The sequence below is a fragment of the Candoia aspera genome, chromosome 14, assembly GCF_035149785.1.
Source record: "Candoia aspera isolate rCanAsp1 chromosome 14, rCanAsp1.hap2, whole genome shotgun sequence".
Taxonomy (NCBI): domain Eukaryota; kingdom Metazoa; phylum Chordata; class Lepidosauria; order Squamata; family Boidae; genus Candoia; species Candoia aspera.
Genome location: NC_086166.1, coordinates 8,543,067 through 8,557,836, shown reverse-complemented (window position 1 = coordinate 8,557,836; position 14,770 = coordinate 8,543,067). Strand labels below are relative to the sequence as shown.

Below are 14,770 nucleotides of genomic sequence, written 5' to 3'. Positions count from 1 at the left end.
CCAGTGGGGTTGGGGGATGTGAGAAAAGGAAAGCCAGGTTAGGATCGGCCAGAGGAAGAAGAGGGAAATGGGGTAGAGCGGTTTGCTTACATAGAGGAAGTCCTTCATTGCCAGTTAGATTTGATCAGTTGCCTTACCTGGCCGCTAATCTGTCCTTATCCACGCTACGCAATTCCTTAAGAAGGAGCAGCCACTGAGTTCCAAGAAGGGTGAGCATGATACACACAGTGATTCATATTTCCCCATGAAGCTATTATAGTCCTCGCTTAACGACCGTTCGTTTAGCGATTGTCCGGAATCACAACGGCACTGAAAACAGCAACTTGCAACTGTTCCTCGCGCTTACAACTGTTGTGGCGTCCCTGCGATCACAATTTGGGGGCTCGGCAGCCAGCATGCATTTACGATGGTTGCGGAGCCCAACAGTCACATGATCTCCATTTTCGACCTTCCCAACCGGCTTCCAATAAGCAAAATCAACAGGGAACCACGTGATTTGCTTAACGACCATGTGGTTTGCTTAGCAAACATGTGAGTCGCTTAACAACTGCAGTGATTCGCTTAACGACCGCTGCAAGCGTGATCGCAAAATCGGTTCTGGATTCGCTTAGTGGCCACATCGCTTAACGACTTCAATTCTAGTCCCGATTGTGGTCATTAAGTGAGGACTACCTGTATAAACAATTATCTGTGGCTCGGGATGGCGCATAACCTTAGCCGCTGCAGATTATTCAGAAGGACACAGTTAAATAAATCATAGCCAAGCCATGAATGAACCCAGTTTTTTAGGAGGTTTCAAGAACATCAGCTGCCTTTGCTTTGTTCTAGGACCTGGGGTCATGCTTACCAGCCGCCATTGTCGGAATCATACTGGAGCGTTCTTCATCCATCAGGAAGGACCAGTCTTCATAGAAGACGCTGAAGACAAAAGGCAGTATGAAAAAGTAAGCAGATCTACACTTATGAAAGTCCTTTCGTCATTACTAACTCTGCTTCTGGTAGGATAGCAGGAAAGGTTTAATACTGCTCGTATATACTCTTTTCCTGGGCTTGCACAGCCGTAGCACAATCCCAGATAAAATACCCATTTAAGGAAAGGTCAGCAGGGACTACCTATGTACCCATGTGCCTTCCAGAACACCTTTTTCCTTCCCAATCACAACCCCCCTCTCCTGCCCCTTGGCAAAAGCATCCTAGACTCAGAGTTCTGGCAACAGAACTATACCTAGAAAAAAAAAAGACACTTCTGTTTTTGAAACCACACCCACCTTCCCCATGAGGAAGAGCATTTAGAGAAGTTACCTAAGATGAGCTCTATCCGCAAGCAACATATGCAAATATCTTTCTAAGGAATGTTCGTTGAGAGCGCAGCGTAGCCAAGCCCGGCCTCGACCGGTGTCCGTAGTGATATTCCTCAGAGAATAAAAACGGTGCAACTCATGTTTATTAAGAACCTCTTTCACATAGTACCAGAACATGGATTCTGGGGGGGGAAAAAAATCGATTCACAAGCACTCTTGAGATTTTCCAATAATGCAAGGATTCTTCAGACGAGCGTAAGCACACGTCTACCCTCTAATAACAATCCAAAAAAATCAGCGTGCACAAAAAGAGGAAAACAAGAAATGAACATAAAAGCAAAATGTGCTTTCGCATTCTCGCTTATTATTATAATATGCTTATATCTAATCCATTTACGCATATATACAGCTTGACTAGATTAGTATAGCACGGAAAATCATGATTTGCTTAACTATGATTTGTTAAATAAATTGCAAGTGGCTGGTACCATGCAACAAATGTTAAAGAATGCTTTTACAAACCATAATAGCTAGGTTTCCACAACATACTGAACTGAAACTAAATAAGACACATCTTGTTGTAAAGTGAACATTGATTTATACAAGTGTTTCTCAACCACGGCAACTTCAAGATGTGTGGACTTCAACTCCCAGAATTCCCAATTCCTTGCTGGCTGGGGAATTCTGGGAGTTGAAGTCCACACATCTTAAAGTTGCCAAGGTTGAGAAACGCTGACTTACACTATTATATTGGCTCACACTGGAAGCCAGTCTTCATTTCTAAGCAAGAGCTCCATCATCATCATCATCACATCAATTTATATGGCCACCCATCTCAACATTGCAACTCTGGGCGGCAAAGGCTGGGTGGAGAACATGGAACCCTTTAGCGGTCCAATCGATGCATTCGTTCCCAACATTTCTGCACTGCCACGATTACAAATCTCAAATCATAAACAAATAAAAAAACCATACACATCATAATCACTCTCATAAAACAGCAGTATAATTTAAAACAGCCCACGGCCAATCACGTAGGACAGGGTTTCTCAACCTTGGGGGCTTTAAGATGTGTAGACTTCCAACTCCCAGAATTCCCGTGTGGACCTCAACTGCCAGAATTCATGCTGGCTGGGGAATTCTGGGAGTTGAAGTTCTTAAAAGCCACCAAGGTTGAGAAGCAGGGATACAGGAAGCAAAGCGTAGCTGCCCCTCTCCAAAGACGTGTCACCGTATCTTAACTGCTTTCTGAAAAGTGACTAAACTGTGGGCTTGCTCTGGGAGGCATGAGTGTATTCGGGGGGGGGGGGGGCAGCAATCAGGGAATATTTCTTCCTGACCGCTGCCCTCTTCAGCTCCCCAAGTGAGGGGAATTCCCAGGATCTCAGATGCAAAGAACCAGCCAGCCTCAGAAACAGGAGGACCTACCATTTCTCCGCCAGTGTACGTGTCATTTTTCACATTTATTATCTGCTTTTTCAGAAAGAGCTCTGCAGCCAAGCTTTTTCCAACAGAGAAACCCCAAGGAATACCACCATAATAGAACAGATGCACCTAACATTGGAAACAATGATCATTGTAAGGAGGCCTCTCCAAGCCTCAACTCACGTAGAACACCAAAGCGGTAATCGTTTTTTTCCTTCCAGCGGTGTCCAGCTGTTGGCACTAAAGTAAGACCACCGAAGCATTTTTAGGAAAAAAAAGAGGAAGTAGCAAGCATGCTGGAAGATTGAATTACCCATTTCAGTTTTACTGGAGAAGCCTGTGACTTGCTTGATGGCCGCTGCAGTTAAAGCTAACCCCCGGGTCCTCTTTAAGCCGTGCTGAAGGACGGATTCAAACTGCGCGCAGAGGCACGTAACTCTGAAAAACAACGGCAATTTAATGGGAAATGCTGCACAAAATGGGGAAAAGCAGAGACCGAGAGCTGGCTTGCAAAGGCAATAGAAGCTAACCGGCGCCTGCTCCTGCCAAGTGGTACAGATGTTCAAGCTTAGCGTGGGAAAGTGCTCCACTGGAGGCACCAATCAACTCTCAAATGGGCATCGCGGGTAGGATTAACAAAATCCTCCTTGCACACTTTTATCTTGGGAGAGATGGGGAAAGAAGTCCTTTTCCAAAACATCTTAATGCCTTTTTAAAAGAAAAGGGAAGAAAATGCAAGTCCTACCCCCGCTTGGGTTATAAGCCAGATTCGACGCATTTATTTTAGGAAATTGGTAAGGCCGCCCAGCTCCATATAACATCTCTGGGTGGCACACTCTATTAAAAACGCGTTGGAACAATAAAATACAGAAAAGAGCAACAAATATCCAGGAAGAGCAAAACAAATACCTCCCTTTAGCCTAAAACATTCTCACGTTAGAAACAACATCATAAAGTTTCAAGCATTATAAGTCTGCATTAAATATTTTAATGTAGGCTTGCAAGTTCAGGAGGACAGGCTGGGGTCAGTACCCTCTTCAGGTGGCAGATCCTGCTGTGCAATCTTGCACATTGGCATGGCTCCCATTTTAAAAAAATACATCAAGTCTTGCAATGCTTGGGATACCTCGCTCCTGAGATCTTGGGTGCTCTCTCCTAAACCTTTCCAAACATGAGAATCTGGAAAACTGGTCAGACTTGCGAACAGATCTCATGATGTCTGCTCCTTTCATTCAAAAAACAGATGTTACATTCCCTGGCATCTAAGCCAGGGTTTCTCAGCCAGGGTTCCGTGGCACCCTAGTGTTCTGCGGGAGGTCACTAGTAATTCCCTGGGAGATCACGATTTATTTAAAAAGTTTCAAATTCGGGCAACTTCACACTGAAGAGGTAGGCTTCATTCTTTATTTTCAGTTGAAGAACACTGTTAATGCATATGGACAGGCCCACCCATGAAATGAATATAATAATGGTGTAACTTCTGGCCCATATTTGAGCCTGAATGTGCAGGGGTTCCCCGAGGCCTGAAAAATATTTCAAGGGTTCCTCCAGGGTCAAAAGGTTGAGAAAGGCTGATCTAAGCCATCATGGGCACCCTGGCCCCCATTTTCACCATACTGCTAACCTGTGGATTCCAGATTAAAGTGATGCACCTGATTGCTAGAATTCACTACATTCAGTAAGGCCCAGGCAAATTCACTGAGAAGAAAGCCATCAATAGATCTTTTCCTGATGGCTATTTGCTGGGAAGGTGATGCTGCGTTTCATGTTCTGTTTCTGGGAAACAGGATCCTGGGTTAATTGAGACATTTGTCCTGAAGCAGCCTGTTGGCAGATTGCTGGGAAAGCCTTTAGCCCAGGAGAGATCAGAAAAGTCACACACATCAGGCATATCTATAAAAATAATTTATTTACAGAAAGCAAAACAAAAGCAAAACATATTTAAAGGACTTAGCTCTCATTGAGAGCTACCTGGCTTGCTACATGTCTGCACAGAAGAGAAAGGGGAACTGAAACAAGTCCGGGCAGGTTCCTCCCCGCAGGTGCAATAATTAACATTCGAAAAGGGGGCAGTTGAATTCAACCTCTGCACCTGGCCAAAATGATTAGATACAATAGCACCTTAATCTGTTAGTAGGAAAACCATTAACACAGCCAAGCTCTCATTAGTCCCTCAACAACTAAGATAGCCAAGTAAAACCTCCAAGTTTTAAGGCAACTCACCTTGAAAAGCAAGTTGATGCAAAGAAACATGGCAAGAAAGACACTGGTGATGGTGTCTAACATTTCACTGCCTGTGGAACCCGAATGCCAGACTAATAAGGCTCAGTTCAAGTGCACCATGTTTCCTAAGTCCTGGCTTAAGGCCAGAGGGAAGCACTGCCACGAAAGGAACTTTCCTTCCCTACTCAGGGACCTCACATCCCAGACAACGGCAAAAGTGATCAGAATTCTGGAAACCACTCCCTTACTTTGGCAAAGATTGTTGCCGCTCAGTGACAGATCGCTGTCATTGTGGCAAGGGACTAAGACAGAAGAAAGCATCTGCCTATTCTGTGGTGCCCCGTGAACTCCAAACTTGGGGTCCTCAAACCAGAAACCACGAGTCTTACCATCAATGACAGGTTGATTTATAAAACACCCTGAACTGCAATCAAACAGCCATGCTACCACTCAGTACAATGTGAATTTAGCCTTGTGTAGCCAGGCACTATTGTCAATGCTTTCTTCTATAGCCACTTTGTTCTATTATATACAGTCCGGCCTTTCCAAAGTCACACGTCTTCACCAAAAGCACAAGGGGAAGCCATCTATCTAGAGCAGAAAAAGGATAATGATACATAGCCCTCAACTTTCTACAAGCGATTTGCAGCAGAGGAGGAAAAGGGGTGTGTGGCACATTTTTAATTCAGAACGACTCAACCTTGAAATGCTCCATTTCAGGTTGAAAAGCGTTTTGGACTCTGAAACGGGCCATTGCAACCATTCCAGACACATTTCAAGCTCAAAACAGAAGCCTTATGAGCTTGGCACAGTTCCAGAAGGGTCAAAACAATCCACCCAAAAAGTCTGCACGCCCTGGGGGGGATACCTCATTGGTCTGGAATGATAAGGGAAAATCCCCCCTCCCTCTTTCATTTTTAGAAAGTACAATGTGCAAACCCCACACTCAGTGAGCATAGCCAGGGGTAACCCCACTCCAGAATTGAGCAAGCACAATCCTCTCTTCCTGATTCTGTTTATAGATTTCTTATTAAGTGCTTGAGAGCCAGGTTGGTGTCGTGGTGAAGACCTCAGGCTAGAAACTGGGAGACTGTGAGTTCTAGTCCCACCTTGGGCACATAGCCACCTGGGTGACCTTAGGCCAGTCCCTCCCTCTCAGCCCTGGGAAGGAGGCAATGGCAAGCCACTTCCAAAAAACCTCGCCAAGAAAATTGCAGGTTTTGAGAGCCAGTGTGGTGCAGAGATCAAGGCACCAGGCTAGAAACTAGGAGACCGGGAGTTCTAGTCCCACCTTGGGCACAAAGCCAGCTGGGTGACCTTGGGCCTGTCCTTCTCTCTCAGCCCTTGGGAGAAGGCAATGGCAAGCCACTTCTGAAAAACCTTGCCAAGAAAACTGCAGGGACGTGTCCAGGCAGTCTCCGAGAATCGGAAACAATTCAACAAGAACAACAAAAAATTAAGTGCTTAAAGTTTTCTCAAAGCTGCACGTGTACTAAAAGGCAAAACTGTCCCTGCCTGCATTCTCATTATGCAACAGCCATGACATGAAAGTGAAAAAGAAGAACAGAAGAAAAATAAGGTCCTAAAATACAGTTGTTTTGCTGGAGAAACAGATGGAGCACAACAACGTGGTAGAAACAGAAATCCCCTAAAAAATGTTGGTAAGTATCATGTCCCTTATCCCAAAAACAGACAAGAGAAAGTGAGGGATGTGGAAGTTCTTTAGATCCACTTCCCCCAAACTAAGTGTCAGGCTGCCCCCAGATAGGTCACTGCCAAGAAATGGTGAGAAGGTGCAGGGATATGGTCTATTTTTTTCTCTCCCTGCACACATAAGATGAATTCCCTATACCTGTGCTTTAAAAGGATTCCAGAGTCAGCCTTATCAATTGGACCCTATCGCTTCCACTTCCATGCCTCCCTTCCACCTTACAGCTTGTGACAAGATAAAGAGAACAATGCGGACCACCCTTCAGAAGAGAAGATGCTAAAGATGATGTGTCCTGCTTAGAGACATCTTTCAGAGTCAGTCAAACTGGGCCGCAAGCAAGTCACTGGTATGATCTTCCCTCAAACCATCTCTAGATGTTGTGCTAATAGCATCTTCCTATAAGCTGAAACAAGTATAACATTGGCAAGGGAACCCAGCCATTTAGAACCCTGAAGCCGGGAAGGGGCTATGCAGACAGCTGCCGAGGGTCTGTCCATTATCATTTCAGGGTTCTGAACAGGAAGAAGCTGATATGTTTTCTTTTTCCTGCTACAACTCTCTTAATTCATAACAAAATGTCTTTGGCGTTCAGCCTGGTGTGAGCCTATGTTCTTTGAATCCCAGAATGTATTGGTCACAGCTGACGGAGTTTTTGAAGGTTAATAAAAGAACTCCAAGCAGCTAACAACAATGTTGCAAAGTAGAAGCATGAACCAAAAAAAGAAAGTTGCACATTAAGCTTGATTACATTCAGAAAATAAGTTCAGTCTTCACACAGTTAGTTAGATGAAGAAAAAAGAGATAGCTTACATTTATTCAGTAGATCTGGATACAAGTAGCTTCATAGTAGAAAGCACTTACTGATCAATGGTTCTTTGTAGACATTTTCTATGGAAATAGAAATGTCTGCATGCAAGCGAGATGAAAGGACGAGAGCTGCATTCTGCAGCACCTCCTGCTTGCAGGTGTGCCAAAAGGTAATGGAGATCATTAATCCCCAAACCCAAGGAGGAGGAGGAAGTGGAAATCAGGTGACCCATGAGACATCCCACAAGCACAATAGAGATGCATTTATTAGAAAGACCCCCCTTATGCTTGTGAGACAATGCTGAGTTGACCCCTGATAATTCCAACAACAATTGCCAAAACAAATCACAAAGCCAACCTATTCTAAGAAAAAGAAGCAGAAATATCTCGGCGAGAACCTGTTTCCTAGCAAACGTCCTTCACAAAGGGCCTAGCCAATTACAAAAAAGTGCACCAAACAATCTGGCACATCCCTAGCTAAGACTCCCAGCTCAAGCCAAAACAGCTATTTGTGTTCAACACCTTGGTTCAGCTGTGATTTGTCCCATCATAAAAGGATCTGTTAGTTGGAGTGCAGGGATAGCCCAGATGACTTTGGGCCAGTCCCTCTCTCTCAGCCTAGGAAGAAGGCGGCAATGGCAAACCACTTCTGAAAACTGCACGGACTTGTTCTTGTGGTCACCAGGAGACAGGACTGACTCACTGGATCACAATAACAACAACAAGCCTATTTTAAGACTAGTACTTCTGTTTCTGGGAAGTTCCTGCCACAACATGCAAGAAACCATGTTGCCAACCATCAGTAATCATGGACAGAAATGGTTGAGGAAGATGAAACAAGGTACCGAACAGCTCAGGTCATCCTCCTCTCTTGCAGAGGCAACTGTCCTCTTAAGACTTGATACCCACCATATACACCACCAGACTGAACTTCTCATTAAAAACAAAATCATGTTACTTCAGACTTACCTGCTATCTGAATCAGACGCTATCTCTTTTCTTCCTCCAAATCTGATCTGGCACTGTAAAACAAAGGCTCTATGTTAACAACAAAGCTGCTTGGATAAACTTAAATATACTAACACTCAGCAGGATATATACACACAATTTTAAACACCAGGTTGAAAGAAAGGAAGGAAGGAAGGAAGGAAGGGGAAAGAAAGATGGAAGGAGGAAAGAAAGAAGGGAAGGGGAGGGAGGGAAGGGAGGAGGGAGGGAAGGAAGGCAGACTCAATAAGCCGGAGATGCAAAAGAGCCCGCTATATTAATAAATAAAATACATTCATTTAAAATGCTTTTATTCCACTTGTCTATTGCAAAAGCACTTGAGGCCCCTTGCAACCAATCTTAATTTCAATTGCATTGATCCAAATGTAAGAAAGGCCAGATCATTGGGTTGCTCCTACTAGGCAGCCTCAATCTACTCATTTATTTAACATATCTGTGTGCCGACACAATCAAAAGCAACTCTGGGCAGCCCCCAAGCATCTTCCTTGGCTTCTACCAAATCCCATCCTGCCGTCAAGCCCCACACAATGAGGAAAGAGTAAGGAAGCAAGAACCACGCAGATTTCAGGAAAGGCTCTTCAACGCTCGTCTGGCATAAACACAAAACCTCAGAAATGCAGGGGGAATTCCAAACTTCATTTAGTAACTAGTTCGTTAAAGCGGAGCCTCTCGTGACATTTTGAATTGCTTCCTCCCAAGTTTCTCTCCACCGTGGCTAATTAGAAGATAAACTGCCAAAAGGTCAACTTCCATCTCTCGAGTATGGGTATGACTCTCACCTATTTTGCAGGCCCAAACAGCCATGCATTAACAGAAGAAATCCTCAGAGAAAATTGCGCTCAAAAGTAAGAGAGATGCTTCAGATACGATGGTGTTGGGCGCCCTACTCTGAAATTCTCCACGTTTTGAAGCTTCAGTGTCTCACCTGTTTAACGGCATCCAATAAACGCTCAAGGAGAAACTGTCTTTTGGCAGCATTGTTCTGCAGCCCTAAAATTTAAGGACACACATGTTATGGTACACTAAATATCTTTCCCGGTTAGGGGGGAATAAATGAAACATGACTTTGCACAACCAGAATGTTTCCTCCCCTTCTCCAAAATAACCCCAGTTCTTTGGAAGCTAATTGAATTATTTCTACACACACACACACACACACACCACGCCCAGAGTAAGCAGAAGTGAGAAGGTTACTTGGCACACTTGATATAATGCAGAAAGAAGTTTGATGCATCAGGAGTTTATCCAGAAATGTGGATTTCTAGACCAATTATCAATTTTTAATAACAAGCTTGAGGCCCCATCTTGGAACAGAGTCAGAAAGGGCAACCATGAAACAAAAAGAAACATGGGTAGTCTTGAATGAAGCCTTAAAGTTCATATTATCCCAGAGGAAAATACTAGCTGTCTGAAATCCAAAATGTTTAAAAGTATACTGCAACATTTTGCTGTAGCTTTTCCTGGTAGTTTTTGATGTCACCGTTGAGAAATGGGATCCAGGTAATGAAAAAACAATCAATTCCCTTCCCAAGACACAGGAGGTTCCCTTGGAATTTTCGTTCCAATATTTGTCCCAAGTCTTTTTAAATGGATGAAACTATGCAAGATAGCATACCTCACCAGATCTGAGTAACCTCATGCAGAATGTTCTCATCTATAAATCTCACTTGTCCATTTTTCAATTTTATTTGGGTTAGGGAGCTGGTAGTATGCTTCTGACTCCTGCAAGAAGCCAGTTACAGGTAGTCCTTGCTTAACGATCACAATTGGGACCGGGATTTTGGTTGATAAATAAAGCAGTGATTAAGCAAATCCGACCCAATTTTACGACCTTTTTTCAGTCGTCATTAAGAGAATCACGTGGTTTCCCACTGATTTTGCTTGCCAGAAGCTGGCTGGGAAGGTCAAAAATGGCAATCACGTGACCACAGGACACTGCAACGGTCATAAATGCGAACCGGTTGCCAAGTGACCAAATCGTGATCATGTGACCGTGGGGACACTGCAACTGTTGTTAAGTGTGAGGACCAGTCTTTTTTTAACACCATAAGTCCGAACCATTAATAAACGAATGGTTGTTAAGCAAGGACTGCCTGTAAATAAATCACGCCTTAGTGTAATATGGAAATCAAATCACAGAAGCATTAGCTGAAAGTTTCACTACACTGTTAACTTGGCTTTTCTTGTATTCCTAACAGCAGCAGCTTTTCTTGTATTCTTAACAGCAGCAGCTTTTCTCTCCCAAATACTCTGTTTGTTCTACCTGTTTTTTTTTTTAATCAGGATAGAGATGTGGGGGGAGAGAATCATGTCCTAACATTTCAGCCGTCATCTTTTTCTGTCACAATACATGTGAAGCCACAGATGCTGGGATGTTTGCTAGCAGGCATAGCATACACCAGAAATTCAGCAAAGGACAGCCTTGGTTAAATCACCCTAAAGACATATCTCACTTGCCATCCCACTTCCACAGTGGTCAACCAGTAGAGATGCGGAATACATTTCCAATTCAAAAAGGGACAAGCTCGAAACATTTGTGTTCAAATCAGTTGCTTTTATTTCAAAGCAGGCTGCTGGGTGGTTCAGAAATGTACCAAAGGTATCCAACCTAAAAAGCAGTGTTCTGACCACAAACAGTCAGGGTTCAAATCTGAAACAGGAATTTCAAGCACAAACATGAGGCTCTTTTGAGCTTGGAATACTTCTGGAATTGTCAGAAGAGCACTGGACCTCTTCCCATAAGGTTAGAACCTGTCCTAACAGTCAGGAACCACGCCGAGATGAGGAATAAGTCTCTAGTGTTTTATTACTGCTACGATAGACAGAAAATCCTAACAAACTGAAGAAGCGTGAGAAAACCCATACAGCTAAACCCCAAAAGTCAAGGCGGGTCTGTTCTGTGTCTCTTTGAATGGCTGCTCAACTTCTCGCTACTACGCATGCGTTTTCCCCCCTGGATAGGGGCCCCCTCCTGCTCACCATCAGTGCTCATGACAGAACCCTTGTTTTCAATTTGAAATTGCGCATTAGAAGCTCAAAATGGGGTGCTTCAAATTCAAAACATTTTGTACACCTTTATTAATTAGAGGTCTACGGGAAGCTCAAAAGATTATACTCAGGCAAAACGGATACCCACCTCTTTGTATGCAGGGGTCTCAAAATCAATCTAGAGGATTTCAAGTAAAACAAGAAAGACTGCTGACTAAAAAGCTAATCAGCTCTTAGGGACACTGATATTAATGGCCCAATAACCAGAGACATCCATCCTATTCCTCAGGTCACTTAGCTAAATTGCTAACTTTGCATTCTGTCACGCTCACACGATTTCGGAGACCTACAGACTCCAACTTTGGATTTCTGGCCGAAGCTGAACTCCATATAAGTTACCAATTATTCCTTAAGCAATTCAAGGAAGCAGAGAGGGAGGAGGAAGGAAAGAAAGAGCAGTCATCTGTGATCCCAAATTGCTGTCTTGCTATCACTTTCCATCCTTACTCAGCTGCTGCACATTTTATTCTTAGTTCCAAACAAGCCTCAACAAATCAACAATCCAGAGAGTATATTAAACTACTCTATAAAAAATACAAATATCGAGTTGTGTTCTTAAATGTGTAGTTGCTACTCCGGAGTACATGCCTTGCAAAATTATATTAGGAATATGCCCGCTTTGCCAAAGGCCCTTAGTTCTTACGAGGTGCTCTTCTTGATTTGGGGTAAAAGAAGAGGAGAAATAAATTAAAGCCGCCTGCCAACAAATTGTAATTTTCAGGATAGCAGAAGGGAGGAGTATTAAACACATGACGTGCAGACTGTCTTGATTTAAAGTTATTGTGATTTGGTGGCTTCATCATTAAGAGTACCTTCTAAGCCACTGCTTCTCGGTTGGTGTTATGGATACCACAGGTGAAATTCAGAAATATTCCAAATGGAACATAGGGGGAAAGTCACTTAAACTGTAATGTAATAACAGCATGCATGCAAGCATATAAAAGTCTTTCTCAAAAAATGTGGCTTTTTTATTATGCTGGGATCCAGGTTCTTTCCTAAAGTGATAGATGGGATTCAGTTACAGCAGATAACAGTCCAATTGCAGAAGGAGTCAAGGATATTTGAAAATAGAGTATGTGTTTACCCACACAAGGCTGTTTGCTTACTAAGCAACATTAAACAAACAATGTAAAATAACAAGTCAGCAAGAGATACAAGGTTACACAAATACAACAACACCAAAAACTGCTGTTGATGCTTCTTACTAGATACACTCAACAGGTAAACAAATATTTAGGCACCTGGAGTGAAAACAGGAATGGCCAACTATCAAGATCACTTAATATTTGGGTGAGTGTGCAGATCCTGTCCGAACACACACTTTATCGCTCCATTAAAAAAGAAATCTGCCTGAGCAATTCTATTGTCAAGTAACCACAGCAAGGGTTCACTCCACCATCAGCAACGGGGACAGCTTTGTCATAAAAGGAGAGCAAACTCCAGCAGTTCCAGCCAGGAGCAGGCATGTAATTTAGCTCTGAAAAACAGGCTAAGAGCCAATTCAAACAGCAAGCTGAAGTTTAATAGAGGTTTAACCTACATTTCATCTCCACTTTCAGAACTGAAACAAAAAGGCACAGCGCCCCGGAAGAGGCAGAATGGCTCACCGCAAGAGACCAGAGCCCTATCATAGCCCAAAGAAGTAACAAAAATAGCAGGGCACCCCTGAGCGGGTACAGAGTGCCCGGAGCCTCCCCAACCCTGTATGAAAACTGGCACAGCGCCTCTGAGCGGGTACAGAGTGCTTCGTGCCAACCCCCACCCACCCGCCAACAGCAGTGCCTGTAATCCCTAAAGCAGGAAAGGTACCTCTGAGGAGGTGCAGAGCGCCCTGCCGTATTAAAGCAAACCCGAAGAGCGAACAAAGCCACATACAAAAGTGAGGGACAGGGTACCGCTGAGCATACACCAAGTGCCTTGGGCTTTCGACGGATTTAAAGGCTCAGGGAAGCTTTGCAAGCTCAGCGGAAGCTACGGAAGGCTAGCCACGGGGAAGGGCGCCCCTGGGCATGTGCAGAGCGCCACTCCTCCTCCTTCCCCTCCCCCGGTCTTCGGCACGAGCCCCCAAAGTCCCGGAGCGGCAGCCGGGAGCCCACTCACCGCTCATGGTGCCGCGAAACCGGAGCTCCTCCTCCTCCCCCCAGCCGCCCTGTCTCAGCGAGCAGGGCGGCAGCGGCCACCGCCGGAAGCGACCCTTCGACCCGGAAGCAAAACACGCGGAATCCGGAAGTGTCCGGGAGGGATCGAGGCGCCGGCCGTGGCCGGGGATGAGGGGTTGGGGCTCACGCCCGCCTTTCCGGAAGTGGAGAAAGGAGGTTCCGGTCGCGGAGGAAGCCAGGAGCGGCAGCCTTCTTCGAAGAGGACGTTTGTAGCCGGCCTTACAACCGTCACGGCCCCAGGGTCAGGTCCTGGTTTCTGAGAAGCAGCAGAGGTCTCTCGGGGGTCGTCCTTGGGACTACAGGTTCCATTATCCCCAACCACCGGCCAGCCTGGAGGGGTCTGAGGCGGGCGGGGCTTCGACCCACAGGGCTGTGGAGACCAGGTTTCCCTCGTCTGGGGAGGTTTAGGGAAGAAGATTTTTTTAATTCTCGGAGACTGCCTGGACGAGTCCTTGCAGTTTTCTTGGCAAGGTTTTTCAGAAGTAGTTTGCTGTTGCCTCCTTCCTGGGTCTGACAGAAAGTGGCTGGCCCAAGGTCACCCAGCTGGCTTTGTGCCTAAGACAGGACTAGAACTCATAGTCTCCCGGTTGCTAGCCTGGTGCCTTAACCGCGACACCAGACTGGCTCTCTAGGGAAGAAGATGGCAGCGGAGAAAAAGGATTAAACACGCAAGGTGCCTCGTTTTAATTCCCTTTCTTTGTTCAGCTGCTGAAATGCTGAAAAATATACTTTTAGATTCCCCCCCCCCTTTCTTGGCACCTTAGATTATCTGGGCATAAGAAAATAGAAGTTGATCCCTAGATAAAGCTCCATGCAGCTTCAAGTCTTCAGGATTTCCAGGGGGTGATGAATTATTAAGTTTGTACTGTTTGTGATGAAGATTGGAAGCTACTTCTTTAAATATTTCTTTTTTCTGTAGAGCTTGTATTCTCTTTTCTCCTTTCTGAATTTAGTTTGTATTTACCTTTAGAATTGTTATTAAAACTTTCAATAAAAATGATTTTTTAAAAAGTCTTCAGCATTTCCCTCCCACATAGACTGAATTACTAATGCCACATCAATAATCAAGCGAAAAACCATAAATTATG

General features: G+C 44.5%; 1 protein-coding gene across 1 annotated transcript in view; it reads right to left on the bottom strand.

Moving 5' to 3' along the window:
* The window catches only part of SNX29 (sorting nexin 29), a 171,901-nt gene extending 158,249 nt beyond the window's left edge, over positions 1-13,652 (bottom strand). The window contains exons 1-6 of the mRNA XM_063314834.1: positions 13,624-13,652; positions 9,401-9,465; positions 8,437-8,489; positions 3,040-3,164; positions 1,303-1,483; positions 848-918 (exon numbers count right to left, since the gene is read on the bottom strand). Of these exons, the coding sequence (XP_063170904.1) occupies positions 848-918; positions 1,303-1,483; positions 3,040-3,164; positions 8,437-8,489; positions 9,401-9,465; positions 13,624-13,630 (502 nt within the window). The 5' untranslated portion in view covers positions 13,631-13,652. The remainder of the gene's footprint in view (positions 1-847; positions 919-1,302; positions 1,484-3,039; positions 3,165-8,436; positions 8,490-9,400; positions 9,466-13,623) is intronic.
* Positions 13,653-14,770: the final 1,118 nt, after the last annotated feature.